This window comes from Argopecten irradians, chromosome 8, assembly GCF_041381155.1.
Source record: "Argopecten irradians isolate NY chromosome 8, Ai_NY, whole genome shotgun sequence".
NCBI classification, from domain to species: domain Eukaryota; kingdom Metazoa; phylum Mollusca; class Bivalvia; order Pectinida; family Pectinidae; genus Argopecten; species Argopecten irradians.
In genome coordinates this window covers 22,275,148-22,295,094 of record NC_091141.1, presented here as the reverse complement: position 1 = coordinate 22,295,094, position 19,947 = coordinate 22,275,148, and the positions used below count along the sequence as shown (strand labels likewise).

General features: G+C 31.9%; 1 protein-coding gene across 2 annotated transcripts; it reads left to right on the top strand.

The window, feature by feature from the left end:
* Window positions 1-732: 732 nt before the first annotated feature.
* Window positions 733-6,769, top strand: LOC138329685 (pleckstrin homology domain-containing family F member 2-like). Of its 2 annotated transcripts, XM_069276935.1 has the most exons (8): window positions 733-849; window positions 1,624-1,688; window positions 2,517-2,654; window positions 3,217-3,280; window positions 3,952-3,969; window positions 5,093-5,218; window positions 5,679-5,788; window positions 6,438-6,769. In XM_069276935.1, exons 1-8 carry the CDS (start codon window positions 834-836, stop codon window positions 6,600-6,602), a joined length of 702 nt encoding a protein of 233 aa, XP_069133036.1. In that variant the 5' UTR covers window positions 733-833; the 3' UTR covers window positions 6,603-6,769. The 2 variants fall into 2 exon arrangements, with proteins under 2 accessions (XP_069133036.1, XP_069133037.1); XM_069276936.1 differs by lacking the exon at window positions 3,952-3,969 and having other exon boundaries at window positions 738-849; window positions 6,438-6,626.
* Window positions 6,770-19,947: the final 13,178 nt, after the last annotated feature.

Here is a 19,947-nt window from a genome sequence, read left to right as displayed (position 1 = left end):
TCAGATAGTTTGAGTACGGTTATGGAAAGAAAAAATAATATTTTATCTAGACAATACAATAATGTAGGTCATATTAAACCATGATATTATATATGTTTTAAATTCGTATTGATGCAGAAATAATTCAATTTTGCTTAATTACTGCATTTTCTTTGGCTTAAAAATTTACTTATTCAGCCCATAATGGCAAAAATGGCGTCGCCGTTTGTGACGTTGCTTCTGATTGGCTGAGATGACGGCGTAATGATTTCATAGACAAAAGAGTCCAAAAATGAATTTTGACTATTGAAGGTATTATCTTTAGTAAATTGAATTCTAAGGATTAATTTGAATATTTGTTATGTAGATATAACACAAAAATCTCAGTGTACTCGACTCAGATTTTTGTGTTATAACTCCACACAAAAAATCTATTCTAGTTAATCCTTAAATGTACACTTAAAAGTAGTTAATCAATGGGGAAATGCCTATAAACCGGAGCTCCCTCTGCATGTTCACATAGACAAAGGAGGAGTTTCAAATCCCTATGTCTAGGCCTCTGATACAATGCGATGAATATGTCAAAATAGACATGTGGATACAAAGGTGTCCGATCAGAGGCTGGAATTAACGAAGCAACTAGTTTCAATAAACAGAAAAGTATGTGCATTTTCTTCCCTTTTTAAAGAAAAAAATGTACGTCTATTTTGGGATCTTCCCGAAACCTGATCGGTTAAACTATTATTTGTCGTGACAATTTCACAGTGTTCAGTACTTCCTCATATAATCAAAGGGACATAACCATTAGCGGAAATGATAACCTAGCGCATCACGCTAAAGCAGCATTTGCCAAGATGGTGGACAGACTGGGTGGGTATATTGACACTTGAGTATTTAGACTTGACAACATGTTGTTAATTGTATCCAGATACGATAAGGCATACAATAATGAATTGCCTTATTGGTTTCGATTCAAGGTTAATTTCTCGTTGTAGTTTGCTAGCTAGTTATTTGCGCAAATTTGATTCTCTATATTAGGTTTATCCTCTCAATCAGTGCGAGATGAAGTTAGGCTAGTGTGATCATGACTAGCTCGCTATGAGTAATACAATTAACAGCATGTACGTCTGAGTCAAATATGATGAATGATGTGATAACATTTAACACTGTTTGCAAAATGTTTTGTATATGATGCGTAATTACCAACATTATTAAAAGAACATTTATTTTCTTCCTAAGTTTCTTTAAGCTGGACTCCTCAGTGTTAATTTTCTCTTTTTCGTTGTTAGGCCTACTTAATCATTTAAAATGGTATTTAGCTCAAAAATGTTCCGATGTACCAAGATATTTATATAGCTAGTGATATTTATGCGCTTTGATATATGTTGTGTCATATACATTTTTATATCAAATTAAAGATTAATTAATATTTATTTTATCTGTCTGTTGAATAGTATTAGTATTACATATATATACAGAGGTGTACGTATATCTATGGAACCAAAAGCCTGTTGATCAATGTTAACTTTTTCTATGGTTTTCTGGCATGTCAAATAATGGAAATAAAAATATCTGGTGTCACTGATGTAATTAAATACATTTTATGTATATAAATATATGAATGATTTGTTTTTGTGTTGACAGTGAACAGTGAGTCTAATACTCGGCGAATAGCATTTGTGGAGCAATGCTTTGGGGCTTCAGGACAGGTAAAGTATATGATACTGTCACAAAAAGTATAGGTAATCACATATACAGTTTTTGATCAGGGACATAACCATATATGTACTATCATTACTATGGATGTATTTCTTTTGTACATTAATATTTTATTTCTAAATAAGTGAAAAAAACAAGTGGTTCCAGAAATTCTTTGAACCTTTTTATAATTCAAAATGTTCATGTAGATTTATCACTGCTTACAGTGAACCTTTGATGATCCAAACAATTGGTACCCCTGCTCAAACTGTCCAGGTTTAGAATTTTCTGCACTAATTAATTCAGTCTTTTTATAACTTGTCAGTAATAAATCCTTCCCTGACATTTCCGTCCAGATTGTGGGTTTACCAGACCGATGATTATCAAAGGTCTTGTACACATGTATCTTGATAAGAAATAAAGTTTGTTATGGTTCACAGCGAATTCATTAGCTAGACCAAACACATATGCACTCTAATGCTAATTACTTTATGTAATTGATATCCTATAAGATAACATTGGTAGGTTATCAGTGAGTAGTAGAGCAGAAGTTGAAATCTTAGCTGTAACTAGCTATATATATAGCTGGCAGACTTTAATATACATTATACTACAGACCTGTTATTTTATTAATTTTGACTTATATTTATGAATGATTTGAAATATTTGTTTACTATGGTATCAGCTAATTTTCACATACAATGAACAATGCAACAAGATTTTAATAGAATAATGTGTAAAGCAAATTTTGTTGTTATGCGATCAGGACCATCTTTAATAATATCTTTCATTGAGGTTGGGAATGTTTTCAAAATATGAACTTTGTTTTCTGTTGACAGCCTCTGAAGGTGCCAGGCAGGGTGCTGGTAGGCGAGGGTGTTTTAACAAAACTCTGTCGCAAAAAACCAAAACCAAGACAATTCTTTTTATTCAACGACATACTTGTGTATGGCAATATTCTCATCAGTAAAAAGAAGGTAAATTAATTATATATATATAATTAATTCTAAATAGAATTATGGAAATGCATAATAATACTTAAAAACACTAATTGCTGCAATAGTTAAAAAAAAAAAATCACAACTTCATTTTGTGGTATAAACGCTGTTAATAGATTTTAGATCTATCAATTGACACTAGAAGATTATTTTTTCTTGTTGTGTTTTAAAGAGTTTTTGCTCTTGGGTGACAAAACAATCAGCATTTATGTCTTTTATGAATATTTAAAACCTTTTTCTGTGATATGTTGAAGGACTTTCTACCCTTAACATTCAACTGAAGCTTACTTATAATAATTTAGTAGAATCTTATGCAACCAAAAATGCCAACCATCTTTAGCTTGTCGAAGATTTGATCTGGTCAAATTTTATGGACAAGCAGTCAATATTTATCATATTAGGACGTTTATTGAATAGCATTGTTGCACATTTGTTGAAAAAAAATCCCAAGTCAAAGATGGAGTAAACCAACATATAAGATTTTCATTATTGTTTATAATTGTTAGATTACAAAAGATAATCAATGTTCATTACTTTCCAGTATAACCAACAGCACATTATATCGCTGGAGGACGTCAAGTTAGAAAATGTGGATGATGAAATCAGTAAGTGTACACATAAAGTTGAATATTTGTGCAATATGTTAAAAACAAACGACCAATTGACATTGTGTTCTGAAATTGGCTTTATTTTTGCGCGATTTCATTTGAGGGCTTGAATGTTAATTAAAATGTTATATGAATATTTACAGAATAATATAACATGATTTTCCATAAGAGCATGCACACTTGATTGTGAATTTAGGTACATGTATTTGGGAATATGTTGAGATGAAAGACTTGGATAATTTGTATTTAATTTCCTATCAGCAGCTGTAATGAAGCTCTCTATTTGATGACTTTATAAATATCTTGGTTTGGCGGTGGAGGAATGCATGTGTTCTTGGAAAAAAAATCACCAACCAACACTTTAGTATTTTCTGTTATGAGCTAGCGTTTCATACATGTGACCCAGAGATGAATCAGTACTAGTGGTTGTATTGCTACCCATACTTATAATTTCAGTTGCAGAAATAGATGACAAATCATTACTGGTAGTTTGAACGATATATGAAGGGTTAACTAAGACGTTAATTCCAGGAGTTGGAATTATTTTGAAGTGAAAAGTATGCTATATTTAGTTGAGCTTGCAATTTTGTTATGTTCATGTTTCCAGAAGGGCAATAAGTTTGAAATTCCTTTCTTATGTGTGTCATTTTCGTTTTTAAACATTTTAGCTCTACTTGCTGACATTGGTAATAACTATATCATGACAATACAAATACATGTATATGTAATACATCCCTAGCTTCTTGAAGTTTCTGTGCATGCAATATCCCTCCTGGTATGAATATGGAATTTTATATCCATATCAAGTGTATACTTTTGACTCTATCATGACCCTTGTCTAATTATAAATGTAAATTTTATGCATATATATCTGAATGAGATATTTTTTCTTATTTCTGTAACAACATCTGATTCCAAAATATAAATAAATTCTCATTTTAACAAGTATGACTGATCCAGTTTTCAACTTTATAGAATACTTAAAGTATGTATAGGAAGCATTATCTATCTAGACTATTATGGAATGTTGTCTTTTCCTTGGAAATATTCTTATTTTCTTTGATCTGCTCCGCAGTAGTTTGTTTTCCCCAATTCCTCTGGATATCATTATCCTCTGTGAAAGTAGCTATCAGTTGCAATATTGATACTTAAGTTGATATGTAATGTTGTGTAGCAGACTTTCCTGAGCCTATTGTTCGATCACTTCATTTAATAACTAGAAGTTTCCTTCGTTGTGATAGGGGAACTGATCTTAAGCATGATCTCAAGCTCCTTGGATGAATTGGTATATGATTAGTATGCAATTAATTTATTAATAATTTATATACATCTGTTCTGTGTATGCTGTCAGTCTCTAAGTTGATACAACAGTGATAAGTTTAAAGATAAAGATGTACAAAAATACATCCAAATCACAACTATTCATTGTAGTGGCAATGTATTGTAATGTTACTATTATCATTACATTTTAATTATTTGTGGCCAAAGCGAGGGTTTAAAAACCGCAACACATTAGACCATTTGACTCAGAATTTTATATTGAAAACCACATTGTAGTTTCAAGTTTGTTGCTTAACTTGTGTGGTGTCACAAAATTTTAAAACTACATATTAATGTACATGTAGTTTTAGTACCTAGCCTGTTCCCTTCTTTAGCGATTGCTCTCATCTATGTAATTGAATTCTAATGATTAAAATTAATTAACTTCCCATGTTTAAGAATAAATGAGATATCTTTGATGGTAATGAGACATTATCGCTTGATATAAGTGATTGTTGATGATATGATGTATGTTTTCCTACATTTCAGCTCTCCGTAATGGGTGGAAGATTATCAGTCCAAAGAAGTCATTTGTAGTATACGCAGCAACGACCACTGAAAAGACACAATGGATGTCCCATATAAAGAAATGTGTGAATGACCTTTTACTCAAAAGTAGGTCAAGTGATTAATTATAACTCTTGACATTCAGAATTCAGTACAAAAGTAGATCATTTGATTAATTATATAACTCTTGACATTCAGAATTATGTACAAAAGTAGGTCATGTGATTAGTTGCAAGTAGATCTATTAGAAGTAGGTCGAATGGTTAAGTATGATTTACCCATTTTACGCAAACTAATCTACACTTGCACCCAAAAGTAGGTCAACGCTTGTTGTGTAAAGATCTACACTAAAAAGTAGGTCAGTGCTCTTAGAATTGTCAACTTACAATTGTATTAAAAAGATTACCTACATTTCTAGTGAAGAGATATCAATGGTATCAAAAAAGTATGAAGTAATTTTGGAGGGTCTTTAAGTCTTTGAATTGTAGTCAAATGTTGCGTATACACCCATTTATTGATATTGTAATGTTTATGGTTTCAACATTGTCATGGCATTTGTTATTGACAGGGGGAATAACTCAGGATACTGCCAACGATTCTCCTGTTTGGGTACCAGATGATGAAGCAACTGTGTGTATGCATTGTAATAAATACCAGTTTTCTGTGATAAACAGGAGGGTAAGTAACCTTCACCTTTCTAGGCTCCCAGCATTACCTCAGTTATCTCCCCTATACCTACCTGTCCTAATGATAAATTGGTCATCTCGTGTGTAAAATGATCACACATTGGTCATCTCATGTGTAAAATGATCACACATTGGTTATCTCCTATGTAACATTATCATATCCTAGGTATCTCCCATTTAACAGTATGTTATTAACAATAACCTAGGCCGTTTCATTTACATGGTTGCACTGTTTGAACCATCTGTAATTATTTCAAGTATAAACCCTGGCGGAACTGCATATTTTGAATGGGGTATTTGAAAACAATACAAAATCACCAAGTCTGTCATTAATTAAAAACAAACATGTAGACAAACATGTTGTGTTAGTGTTGTTTTTGACTGAATAAAGCATTATAGTGGCTGAATATGTATTCCATGCAAATGATTTTTTATTTTACTTTGAATTTTTTTGGCCTTTTATTTAGGATTATCAATAAACTAGCTTTATACCGTTTTTACCTCATTATGTCATCAATTCATAAACGAACAACTAGGTTCCAAGCAGTAAAACCAGATGAATCAAAATGGCCCTATATCATTATGATATGTTGGTTATCTCCCTTGTTGTTACAATCCTATTGTTTGTCTCCCTTTGGTAGCATCACTGCAGGAAGTGTGGCAAGGTGGTGTGTGGCCCCTGTTCCAATCAGAAATGGCTCCTCCCACAACAATCCTCCAAGCCAATCAGAATCTGTCTGACCTGTTTTGAAGAATTGTCCTCAGCAAAGTCAAATACAACAGGTAATGTTTTGCTAAAAAAGTGATTGGTAGCCAATTTTATCAGGTAAGCTGGTATACTTGATATTCTTAATCAATAACAGGGTTCTCGTTAAAAGCCGGTTGCCGGCAAAAACAGCTGTCTATTTCCTTGTTTACAACCGGCTATTTTTTATTTTTTGTCAGAAATAAGTATGAGCAACCATAGGGCCTGCTGCCCCCAACCACCTATTTTTGATTCTCAACCATCTATTAAAAAACTTGGTGAGAACTCTGAATAATGATAACCTCATATTCAATGTTATTCATACATTTATTTGTATACTGTATAACATAAAATTTTCGTGGTGTAGAAATTGTCGTTGTTGCCATCAAATCATAATTTACATGATATTGTTATCATTGTTCTATCAGCGAACCACAAATGTTTCTACCTACAAAATGATTTCAAGGCTCCAAACCATGAATGAAAATTGCCATGAATGTTTCATGTTATTGCAGTACTATTTATTTATGTGTTTCATTTGCAAGCTTATTTTATATGATTCTTTGTTTATTATCAATGTAATATTTTATCTAATCATGGTTGGTACAGGCCTTGAAAGTCCTTAACTTAAGAGTTTGGCCTTGAAAAGTCCTTGAAAAATTTATTTGTTCTAAAATGACATTTGATTCCTCATTCAAATTTGTATTATAGCCTAAAATGAACATGAAATTTGATCAAATTTGCGGCAGAAATATTGTGGAAATCAACCTGAAATCCATATTTTTTGATATCAGACTCCGGACATGTTCCAATCAGAAATTGGTGGAATCCTCCCACAACACAATCCTCCAAGCCAATCAGAATCTGTCTGACCTGTTTGAAGAATTGTCCTCAGCAAAGTCAAATACAACAGGTAATGTTTTGCTAAAAAAGTGATTGGTAGCCAATTTTATCAGGTAAGCTGGTATACTTGATATTCTTAATCAATAACAGGGTTCTCGTTAAAAGCCGGTTGCCGGCAAAAACACAGCTGTCTATTTCCTTGTTTACAACCGGCTATTTTTTATTTTTTTTGTCAGAAATAAGTATGAGCAACCATAGGGCCTGCTGCCCCCAACCACCTATTTTTGATTCTCAACCATCTATTAAAAAACTCAGTGAGAACTCTGAATAATGATAACCTCATATTCAATGTTATTCATACATTTATTTGTATACTGTATAACATAAAATTTTTGTGGTGTAGAAATTGTCGTTGTTGCCATCAAATCATAATTTACATGATATTGTTATCATTGTTCTATCAGCGAACCACAACATGTTTCTACCTACAAAATGATTTCAAGGCTCCAAACATGAATGAAAAATTGCCATGAATGTTTCATGTTATTGCAGTACTATTTTATTTATGTGTTTCATTTGCAAGCTTATTTTATATGATTCTTTGTTTATTATCAATGTAATATTTTATCTAATCATGTTTGGCACAGGCCTTGAAAGTCCTTAACTTAAGAGTTTGGCTTGAAAAGTCCTTGAAAAATTTATTTGTTCTAAAATGACATTTGATTCCTCATTCAAATTTGTATATATAGCCTAAAATGAACATGAAATTTGATCAAACTTGCGGCAGAAATATTGTGGGAATCAACCTGAAATCCATATTTTTCAATATCAGACTCCGGACTGTGTTCTCGTTCTGATTCAGACATATCCCAGAACTTTCATTTAATGAATTATTTCTTCATTCATAATCATCAGTGATAGTAAATGATCAATTAAGCTATTGTTCCAAAAGTTGTAGCCGTCAGAATATTTGATTTTTGTATTGATTGATTCTAAATTTGATTTCAATGGGGCCTTGAAAATGACAAAAAAGGCCTTGAAATGTTCTTAAAAAGACCTGGAATATTTTATTTAATATCTGTACAAACCATGTTAATGTTCATGCTCATTTACTTATCCTACTTTTCCCTACACTTCTGTTATATTTAGGCTCCTATGCCTCTTAATTGTTATACGTTTTTTGATATGTTTGGATTATTTGCTTTTTGGTTAAACGTTATATTTGCACGATAAATATTATTTGGCAAACATTTGTTGATTTTGCCAAAAATAAATTCATTTTGAGCTCTTATTTGACTTTGCAAAACTAAAACCTGTGCATTATAAGATACCGTTCTTCCCACGGGCGCTTAAAAATTGATAAAAATGAAAAAGGTGCTAATAAGGTCAAAATCATTGCAAATTTATACCGTTTTATGTAGTTTGGGTCCTTATTTATGCCTGGGCAATTGAAATTGAGGCCTCAAAAAAGGGGGTAAGGGGAGCGTCTTATAGGGACATGGATAGCTTATTGGGTGGCGAATTCCGGTATTGTAATTCTGTAAATAGCTGGAAACTTTGATGGTGTAATAACATTTGAATTTAAAAAGCTCTCCTTGATTCGTTAGTATGAACATTACAGCACATAGAACTTTTAAAGGTGATATAAGCATAACTTTGATTTGACTGTGTGGTTATTTTTTTCTCCAGGTTCCTCCACACATGCGGCACTTTGGGGCTGATAGTTACTCATGGGCGAGGATTCCTCTGACGGATGAACGATACTAACTATGCTACTTGTGGACACTCTGTCACAAGGTTGTAAAGTGTTATTTTCCATTCTTCTTTTAGCCCCTGAAAAACATTACTTGGAATCCTTCTAAATACAAAAAGATGGAGTAGTTCCAGATTACAAGAAATTCAGGTTGGTAGGACATGTGATAAAAAAAGCTTTTACACTGGGCTAGATTATCATTTTTTGATATCATTCTTATTTTGATAAGAATTTATGACTGAAGAATTTATCACGTCATGCATATTTTCAGACTTACAGCGTATAATTGAAATTATCCATTGTGTGTCGTATGATTTTATTTGGTGTGTGGAAAGGGTATGCTGGGGCAGAGGTTTTTGATGAATAGTCTAAAGAAGAACTTTAGCACCAAATGGTCACTGTTTAAGTTTCATAAATACCAAAAAAATAGACTTTATTTAAAAGTGAAAAAGAAAAGAAAAGATTGAAGTTTGAAATAATTAAAAATGGAAACTTCCTTCAGAATCCTTTAATTTTGGCTAATGAACCTCGATATTGTATTCTCTCAATGTCTACTAAGAATGAACTTGTGATTGAAAATGAATATAAAACTATATATGAATTTTTGAAAATGAAAAAGACTAATATATGAACTTGTGAAATATGAAAAATGAACTAATATATGAATTTGTAAAAATGAAAAAGACTAATTTATGGAATTTGTGGATGAAATGAAAAAGGTCTATTACTATGTATAACTGAAAAACGATAGGACGATTGCCCTAATTTGGTCAATTTAGTATTGTTTAACCCAATTTTATGTGCGGTTAGAATAGTCTAGTAGCCATATTTCACTCTAATAGGTATATATGGTCTAAACTAAAACCTCATTAACCTATTTGAACTGATGTGCTATCTTCTTTTTGCAAGTGGTATTCTTAGCAGGATTGTGATAGGCCTAATATGGGTTAAAGTCAATTCACCACTGAGTGTTGTTTGCTTTTGTTTGTTTTTCACTTTTTTCAACTGGTTTTGGTTATAAAATCTTTTAGTAAGATGTCCCAATACTAACATAGCTGGTAAAACTTTAGATAAATTTGAAAAATGTATTAAATTACTACTGTTCTAATTGTCATTTTAGTACATGTAGTTCATTGTTGCTAGGCCAGAAGTCTGGGCTTTTCCAGTTGTAGAACATCTTACACTAGAAACAGTCTTCTGAATATAACCTTCTTTTATTCAACTTATGTTTTTCATAGTTAACTTTCTATCATACTGATGATGTTACACTCACAAACAAGGGGAAAATTATATATAACATATCAATGTTGTTACGCTCACAAACAAGGGAGGTAATATATATATCAATGATGTTACGCTCACAATCAAGTGAGGTAATTATATATCGATGATGTTACGCTCACAAACAAGGGAGCTAGGTAATTATATATAACATATCAATGATGTTACACTCAACAAACAAGGAGCATTATATGTAACATAAGCAAGGACAGTAATAATATACCAATGGTGTTACAATCACAAACAAGGGAGGTAATTATATATCAATGATGTTACACTCACAAACAAGGGAGCTAGGTAATTATATATAGTTCAATGATGTTACACTCAACAAACAAGGGATATTATATGTAAAATAACAATGATGTTACGCTCATGATCACAAACAAGTGAGGTAATTATATATCAATGATGTCACGCTCACAAACAAGGGAACTAGGTAATTACATATAACATATCAATGATGTTACACTCAACAAACAAGGAGCATTATATGTAACATAAGCAAGGACAGTAATAACATACCAATGGTGTTACAATCACAAACAAGGGAGGTAATTATATATCAATGATGTTACACTCACAAACAAGGGAGGTAATTATATATCAATGATGTTACACTCTCAAACAAGGGAGCTAGGTAATTATATATAACATATCAATGATGTTACACTCAACAAACAAGGAGCATTATATGTAACATAAGCAAGGACAGTAATAATATATCAATGGTGTTAAAATCACAAACAAGGGAGGTAATTATATATCAATGATGTTACACTCTCAAACAAGGGAGATAATTAAACAACAAACCATACTTACTGACAAGAGAAGATAATTCAAGATAAGTAACATTAGTTTGCTGTGAATTAACCAAATGCATTATGTTTATACATATTTTCATTGAACTCTATGTCACCTGCTTTCCAGACTTAAATACACAACTTGTATTCTATTTCCTTTGTTTGATTATATCTTACAAAGATAGTTGTTATAATGTGTGCAGGGCTTTTGTAAAAATCTTTCGACTATTTATATAATTATTTTTATAATTTTCTTTTTACACAATTTGATGAACATGTGTATTCAAATCAACTTCCAACTAAGGTAATGATTTTACTGAGTATGTTTTCCTTATATATGAGTTGTATTTAATTGGAAGATATTGTTTGGTTAATTAATTTTGGATTGTGGAGGATGAGGTAGGTTGAATCAGTGAGATTCTCTCAGCAAAGTCAGGAATAAAATCCCAGAGTAACTCATGTGCTTCGCAAAAAAGAATATTATTTTGAAGAATTACATTTGATTTGTTTCCAGGAACAGTTTCAATCCTACGACAGATAGAATTTGTAATACTGCTACGCCACACACAACGGACCATCTCCTCTCCAACACAAACACCCGTGTCTCCATGTTTACAGTGAAACATGTCTTCATATCTCATGTTTAAACAGTCATTACTTCGACAATTTACACGCCTTTATGCGGAAAGTGAAACGTCATCAGATCAAGCATCATATTAACATGCCATCAATGCAAGTGGTATGTTAATCATATTTCATTATGATTAATGTAAAACATATTTCATTATGATTAATGTAAAACATATTTCATTATGATTAATGTAAAACATATTTCATTATGATAAATGTAAAACATATTTCATTATGATAAATGTAAATTATATTTCATTATGTTCAATGTTTAAAACATATTTCATTATGTTCAATGTTTTAAAACATATTTCATTATGTTCAATGTTTTAAAATATATTTCATAATGTTAGATGTTTTAAAACATATTTCATTATGTTTAATGTTTTAAAATATATTTCATTATGATAAATGTAAAACATATTTCATTATGATAAATATAAAACATATTTCATTATGTTAAATGTTTTAAACATTTTCATAATGTTTAATGTTTTAAAAATATATTTCATTATGATAAATGTAAAACATATTTCATTATGATAAATGTAAATTATATTTCATTATGTTGAATGTTTTAAACATTTTCATAATGTTCAATGTTTAAGACATATTACATAATACATTCAATGTTTTAAAACATATTTCATAATGTTAAATGTTTTAAAACATATTTCATTATGTTTAATGTTTAAAACATATTTCATAATGTTTCAATGTTTTAAAACATATTTCATAATGTTAAATGTTTTAAAACATATTTCATTATGTTTAATGTTTAAAACATATTTCATAATGTTAAATGTTTTAAAATATATTTCATTATGATAAATGTAAAACATATTTCATTATGATAAATGTAAAACATATTACATTACATTCAATGTTTTAAAACATTTCATAATGTTAAATGTTTTAAAATATATTTCATTATGATAAATATTCAACATATTTCATAATGTTAAATGTTTCCTGTCATTATGTTAGCAGTGAAACATTTCACCATTTGTCTGTTACCATGGGAACGTATCCGTCTTTTATTGGTCTCTTGAATGAGATATATTTGTTAGTACCTGGTTACAATCAAATTAATGTTTTTGGTAATATGGGGCAAGGAAATAATCCTGAACTGATGATGTACAGAGGAAAATATTCGAATAATCAGAGTATTCAAATAGACGGAGATGGCATTTTGCACCTCTGTTTGACCCCCTACATACATGTGAACAGGCAAACAGATATTGTTTCCTTCACTTCATATATATTTTAATCGTTTGATAACAAAAAATATCCAATGCGAGATTTTTGTTTACTTTATATTGACATGGCATGCCATGCTCAACAAAATTCAGGAAAAATAATTGCATAAGGCTTTTTTACGAAAGAAATTTAAAATGTTCAATACTGTAAACCAACTTATTTTTGTGTATGATTTATTTTCATATATTTCGCGGACGATTGGATTTTGGGAAAATAAATTGTCGCAAAAAAGATTCCATTATAGTGCAGCAGGGCACTTTATCACGGAAAATTAAATTGACGTGAAATTGTCATTCGGCAATAAAAGACAAAATTAAGTCACTGCAAGAATTATTTGGTTTACATAACATATGATAAGTTTGAAAAAAAAAATTGATAGAGTTGATTACATGTACATTCCAAGCAGGCTGGATAAAGTGGTTATATATCGGTATATAACCGATATCGGTATGGAAGGTCATCACTTCCTATGTTTATTTTCAGGTGCTACTGTTAGTTATATAAGACATGTAGGTAGGAATTAAGATATTTTTTTTTTCTCCAACACCTTGACATAAACTTTTCAATTAAAATATAATATAGACACCTATCTTTCTGGCTTATTAAGTAACTTTTAAACTGATCTTACAAAACTCTTGAAGAATAATTTTCTCAAATTAGTGAAATTTTGATTTAGTTGAAATGTTCTTAGTAAGTGCAATTCAAAAGGCTGTTAGACTTTGTTTGTTGTATACAGTATATATATATATATAAAAGTACTTGAACTATTCCTGTAAACTCTAGTCCTTTTTTTCTCTGTTTTTCATTGCCTTTATTTGTTTTACAAGATGTTCTCTCTCCATATATTGTATCCATGATATCAATTTTAGATTAATATAAATACATTGAACTATATGTTTCAATAAAGTGCACAGTTTTTCTGTTTTACAAATTTTGAATGTATATTAGTTGCTGCAGTTTTTGGTAAAAAACATTATCTGAATAATAAATATGTTTAAGTACATGTACCTATTTTTCAAGAGGTTTTGGTCCACAACTCACATTTTCATTAGCCCACCATCATCAGATGGTGGGCTATTCAAATCGCCCTGCGTCCGTGGTCCGTGTTCCGGCGTCCCGCGTCCGTCCGTAAGTCCATAAACAATGCTTGTTATCACTATTTCTTAAAACTACTGCAGGGATTTTGTTCAAACTTGACATGGAGGGTCCCCTTGGTCCATAGTTGTGCCATACAGATTTTGTGGCTGATCAGAAAAACAAGATGGCAGCCAGACAGCCATCTTTGATTTTGGCAGTTGAAGTTTGTTATCGATATTTCTTGAGAACTACTAAAGGGATTTTGTTCAAACTTCACATGGAGGGTACCCTCGGTCCCTAGTTGTGCAATACAGATTTTGAGGCTGATCGGCCAGGCGGCCATCTTGGATTTTGATAGTTAAGGTTTGATATCACTATTTCTCAAAAAGTGCTGAAGGGATCTTTCTCAAATTTAACTGTAGGTTCCACTAGGGCCCTTGTTGTGCATATTGCATTTTTGGACCAGGCCGCCATCTTGGATTTTTATAGTTAAAAATTGTTATCGCTATTTCTGGGATAGTACTGAAGGGATCTGTCTCAAATTTCATATGTAAGTTCCCCTAGGGACGTAGTTGTGCATATTGCATTTTGGGACCGATCGGTCAACAAGATGCATATATGGCAGCCAGGCAGCCATCTCGGATTTTGTCATTCAAAGTTTGTTATCGCTATTTCTCAGAAGTACTGAAGGGATCTTTCTCAAAATTCATATGCCAGGCAGCCATCTTGGATTTTGATACCTATTCAAAGTTTGTTATCGCTATTTCTCAGAAAGTATTGAATGGATCTTTCTCAAATTTCACATGTAGGTTCCCCTAGGGCCCTAGTTGTGCATTTTGTGATTTGGGACCGATTGATCTACAAGATGGCCGTCAAGGAAGCATCTTGGATTTTGATAGTTGAAGTTTGTTACTACTATTTCTCAAAAGGTACTGAAGTGATCTGTCTGAAATTTTATGTGTAGTATGTTTGAAAAAGTTTAAAAAGTAGAGAAAAGATCCATCTTTCCATTGTCAGATATAGATCATTCTTTGGTGGACGCCAAGATCCCTCTGGGATCTCTTGTTACTTAATAAGAGCCCCTTTTGTGTTATTTTTATAAGAACCCTGGGCGCTAATTAAGGTGAATATGGTATCTATTTTTCAAGGTAACTTGTCTACTTGGATAATACCTTGGATACTTTATTTACTAAATCCAAATAAGAAAACAATAAGAGCATGAAATCAAAAAAGATTTAATGGCTTTGTGCTTTTCATGTATTTATCAATGAAAATATATTTTATTATAAGAAATAACATTAATATGATAATTAATATATTAAATGGAAACTTGACCAGGAAACAGACAAATATATTCATCTCGTAATCATTCCATCTGCGAAAACAAAGTGTCCTTTCATTGTGTGACCACACCTATTGTGCTATGTTATAGCGATTTGAAACATTTTTATTGTCATAAATAATTGACAACAGGGATTGGACACAAGTTTTGGGTTACAATGTAACACCAGAGGTATCTGTCATATGCCCATGCCTTGTAATAGTCAAGTTGATACATTTGTATTGATCATGATATATATGCTGCCCCTTGGAAAACACCTGGGCCCAGTTTCTTAAAGATGCTTCACTGCTGACAAATTGTATTTTTTCTCAATAAAAAACAGAAGCAGACGAATATTTATTTTTCTTCAGTTACAAATGTTCTTACTTCACACCAAAAATTACTTGCATTACCCCATTAAAAGCATTGAAAAGTTTTAGCTTCTTATTTAACTTGATATAATTGATTGCGTTCTAAAAAAATCCATGTCACTATGGCCTATATACTGAATGTGCATTTACCAAAAGTAAAATAAATTATTTTATATGTATTTTTTTGTTAATTAGACATACATGAGTAAACAGCAGTTGTTCAAATGATGGGTGTCGTTTACGCTCTGCATATCTGCAGTGGAGAATCTTTAAATTTGAAATTCCTTAACTTAAACTTCCACGTAGGAAAGTAATACAGAAGTTAAGGAAAATATCTTAAGGAGTCTTGAAGTTATTTAAAATCTGTTATGCTTCCCTATGAGGAATTTTAGGTTAAGGAAAGTTCATGAAACTGGGCCCTGGTTCATGGGCTTATAACAAGATAAATATGGTACACGATGTCATGTACATGAAAATTATATATGTTATCAACATTCTTCTTGTATATTGTAAATTATCATTTTCATTGTACATGTTTTAGGCGGCAAATTAAATGTTGATTTAATTTTTTGTTTATTTTATACCTATTTATGGCCACAGGGATTTCTTTATCTGGTAAAGGTTCAGAGGAAATTCAAACTTTATAGATTTAATATCAGATGTACTATATGGCCTATTAATATACTGTATACTGGCGTATGGTTGGTTATTTTTGCAGAGATGATATTTTCGGGGGTTGTAAAATTTCAATCCATGAAATATTAAAATTTGTTCAAGGTGGTACATGTATATATATTATACAAATGTAGACTGAAAATTTAATTTTCTGGTATAAGGTCCATGATACAAAAATCTTAATCCGCTAAAATAATCAACTATACAGTAATTGTCCTGTTAAACATGTATACAGATAAAATAACATGATTGATAATTACACACCCCAATTTATTTTTGACATCACAAAATTATGTCACCACAGAAATAAGTTGGTTAACAGTTCACCCAGTGGGATATTGAGAATTCCTAACATTATAGTGTATCATTGTGGATCATTTTTTATGCATTTAATTTTTCAGAGCAGGCTCAGTTGAAATTATATGTATGGTATGTACCCTCTGTGATAAGATTGTACATGTATTTATACAATTTTGTGCCATTTATGAAGCACTTTGTAAAAAGTCTTTGATAAGAAGATGTTGTGTAGTGCTTTCAATATTTAAATGACTCGCTCTATGTTGCTTGTGTTTACAATTTGTAATTTGATATTCCTAGAAAACAAATATTGTTACAAAAGTAACTATGAAGATTTAAAAATCATTGCTCCTTCAATCACTTATGTAATACATGTACTTTGGCATTCATTAACACCTTCATATTTTCAAAAAGCAAAGATGGCTTTAGTTTAAAAAATATATATATATTTCTAATGTGTTTCTTTCCTAAAACAACTGCTTGAATTCTATGCATTGTAAATATATTTGTAGATAATACAGTAGATGGCAAACTTTATATGGTTTGTTTTTTAAACAGGTTTGAGCAATGTATATCATAGAGGTTGTCCTTTTCTTTTGAAATACGATTGTAAAATGATATACACAATAACTGCATTTGCATATTACAGAGTTATCTGCACTTGCGGGTAAGTACTGATTGTTAAATCATGTTTTTGTGAGCGTGAAGTCCTATTTTTCAAAGAATACAACATAATATTTGATCACAAAGTAATCACATCACAATCAATATTTACATGCATGGGATATAACTGTAACATACAAAGAAGGAATATGTTATGTCAAATATGTTAGTAATAACTTATATTAGTAATGAAATCAACTGATACCTACATGCAAGGGAGATAACTCTGTATTACATGTATGCAAAGAAGAAATATGTCTTTTTGAGTTTTGTTAGGTATGTTCAATGAAAGTTTCGTGTGATTGTCTCCCCTTGTAGATCAGTATAACGAGGATGTGATGATTTTACTTCTAATGGCTGTAGTTTAAGTCTATTTTGTTTAATGTCCATACAACAGCCAGGCTTATCAGTTTAGGATTCACGATACATGTATCCTAACTATTGATGATTGCATATTACGGGTAGACAATGTATTGATTGTAACATCATGTATTGAAGAGCGCAACGTCAAATTTTTCATGTAAGTTTTGCTCACGAAATAACGTGATGAAGTCAAAATTGACACCTACTAACAAGGGCATATAACTCTGTAATATACAAAGGCGGAATATCCATAGTATACATTATAATAGTATGAAGATTGATAATATCAAAAGTATAGTTCACCTCACGAGTATTTATCTACCAACTGAAGGAGTGGAGTAATTTAAATGTATGAGTAATGAACATGCATTATCATTCCATTACATATATATATATTGTGCCTAATATATTGGTTGACAACAATTGAGATTAATGGTTGTATGTGTCACCACATTTGATTTCTTTGTTTCTGTGCCTGCATCATATTATTGTTACGACAGATCAAAGCTATGTACACTTAATATAGTATTTCTATATTTACAAAAATAAATTACAGTTACACTACTTACTTGTTATGTTGTCATTAATTAATAAAAAAGACATAGATAAGATTTTAACTCGGGAGATTTCTGCAGTGGTAGCTACAGAAAATGCACGTATTAAGGATAAATGAAAAAAATAATTGATTGGAGGTATACAGCTTCAAAGAACTTTGTTAACAATCAACATTCCTCTTTAAAATAAAGAACAATAGATGCAAAAAATCAATTTGCATAGCAAATGTATTGAAGGGTTGGTTTATGTAGCAGGAGATTATCAAAGGAGTTGAACAGTAGGAGATGCATCAATGGAGTTGTACAGTTGGAGATGTATCAATGGAGTTGTACAGTTGGAGATGTATCAATGGAGTTGTACAGTAGGAGATGTATCACGGGAGTTGTACAGTAGGAGATGTATCAATGGAGTTGTACAGTAGGAGATGTATCAATGGAGTTGTACAGTAGGAGATGTATCAAGGGAGTTGTACAGCAGGAGATGTATCAAGGGAGTTGTACAGTAGGAGATGTATCAAGGGAGTTGTACAGCAGGAGATGTATCAAAGGAGTTGTACAGCAGGAGACGTATCAAGGGAGTTGTACAGTAGGAGATGTATTAAGGGAGTTGTACAGCAGGAGATGTATCAAGGGAGTTGTACAGCAGGAGATGTATCAAGGGAGTTGTACAGCAGGAGATGTATCAAGGGAGTTGTACAGTAGGAGATGTATCAAGGGAGTTGTACAGCAGGAGATGTATCAAGGGAGTTGTACAGCAGGAGATGTATCAAGGGAGTTGTACAGCAGAGACGTATCAAGGGAGTTGTACAGTAGGAGTTGTATTATCAGGGAGTGTACAGCAGGAGATGTTATCAAGTTAAGGGTTGTACAGCAGGAGATGTATCAAGGGAGTTGTACAGCAGGAGATGTATCAAGGGAGTTGTACAGCAGGAGATGTATCAAGGGAGTTGTACAGTAGGAGATGTATCAAGGGAGTTGTACAGCAGGAGATGTATCAAGGGAGTTGTACAAGCAGGAGATGTATCAAGGGAGTTGTACAGCAGGAGATGTATCAAGGAGTTGTACAGCAGGAGATGTATCAAGGGAGTTGTACAGCAGGAGATGTATCAAGGGAGTTGTACAGTAGGAGATGTATCAAGGGAGTTGTACAGTAGGAGATGTATCAAGGGAGTTGTACAGTAGGAGATGTATCAAGGGAGTTGTACAGTAGGAGATGTATCAAGGGAGTTGTACAGTAGGAGATGTATCAAGGGAGTTGTACAGTGGAGATGTATCAAGGGAGTTGTACAGCAGGAGATGTATCAAGGGAATTGTACAGCAGGGAGGAGATGTATCAAGGGAGTTGTACAGTAGGAGATGTATCAAGGGAGTTGTACAGTCAGGAGATGTATCAAGGGAGTTGTACTGAAGGAGATGTATCAAGGGAGTTGTACAGTAGGGAGATGTATCAAGGGAGTTGTACAGCTGGAGATGTATCAAGGGAGTTGTACAGTAGGAGATGTATCAAGGAGTTGT

Excerpts from the sequence above, each read along its gene's own strand:
- LOC138329685 (XM_069276935.1), top strand. Across the intron at positions 2,655-3,216 it reads TTCTCATCAGTAAAAAGAAG|TATAACCAACAGCACATTAT; the intron begins GTAAATTAATTA and ends ATTACTTTCCAG. Across the intron at positions 5,789-6,437 it reads TTTCTGTGATAAACAGGAGG|CATCACTGCAGGAAGTGTGG; the intron begins GTAAGTAACCTT and ends TCCCTTTGGTAG.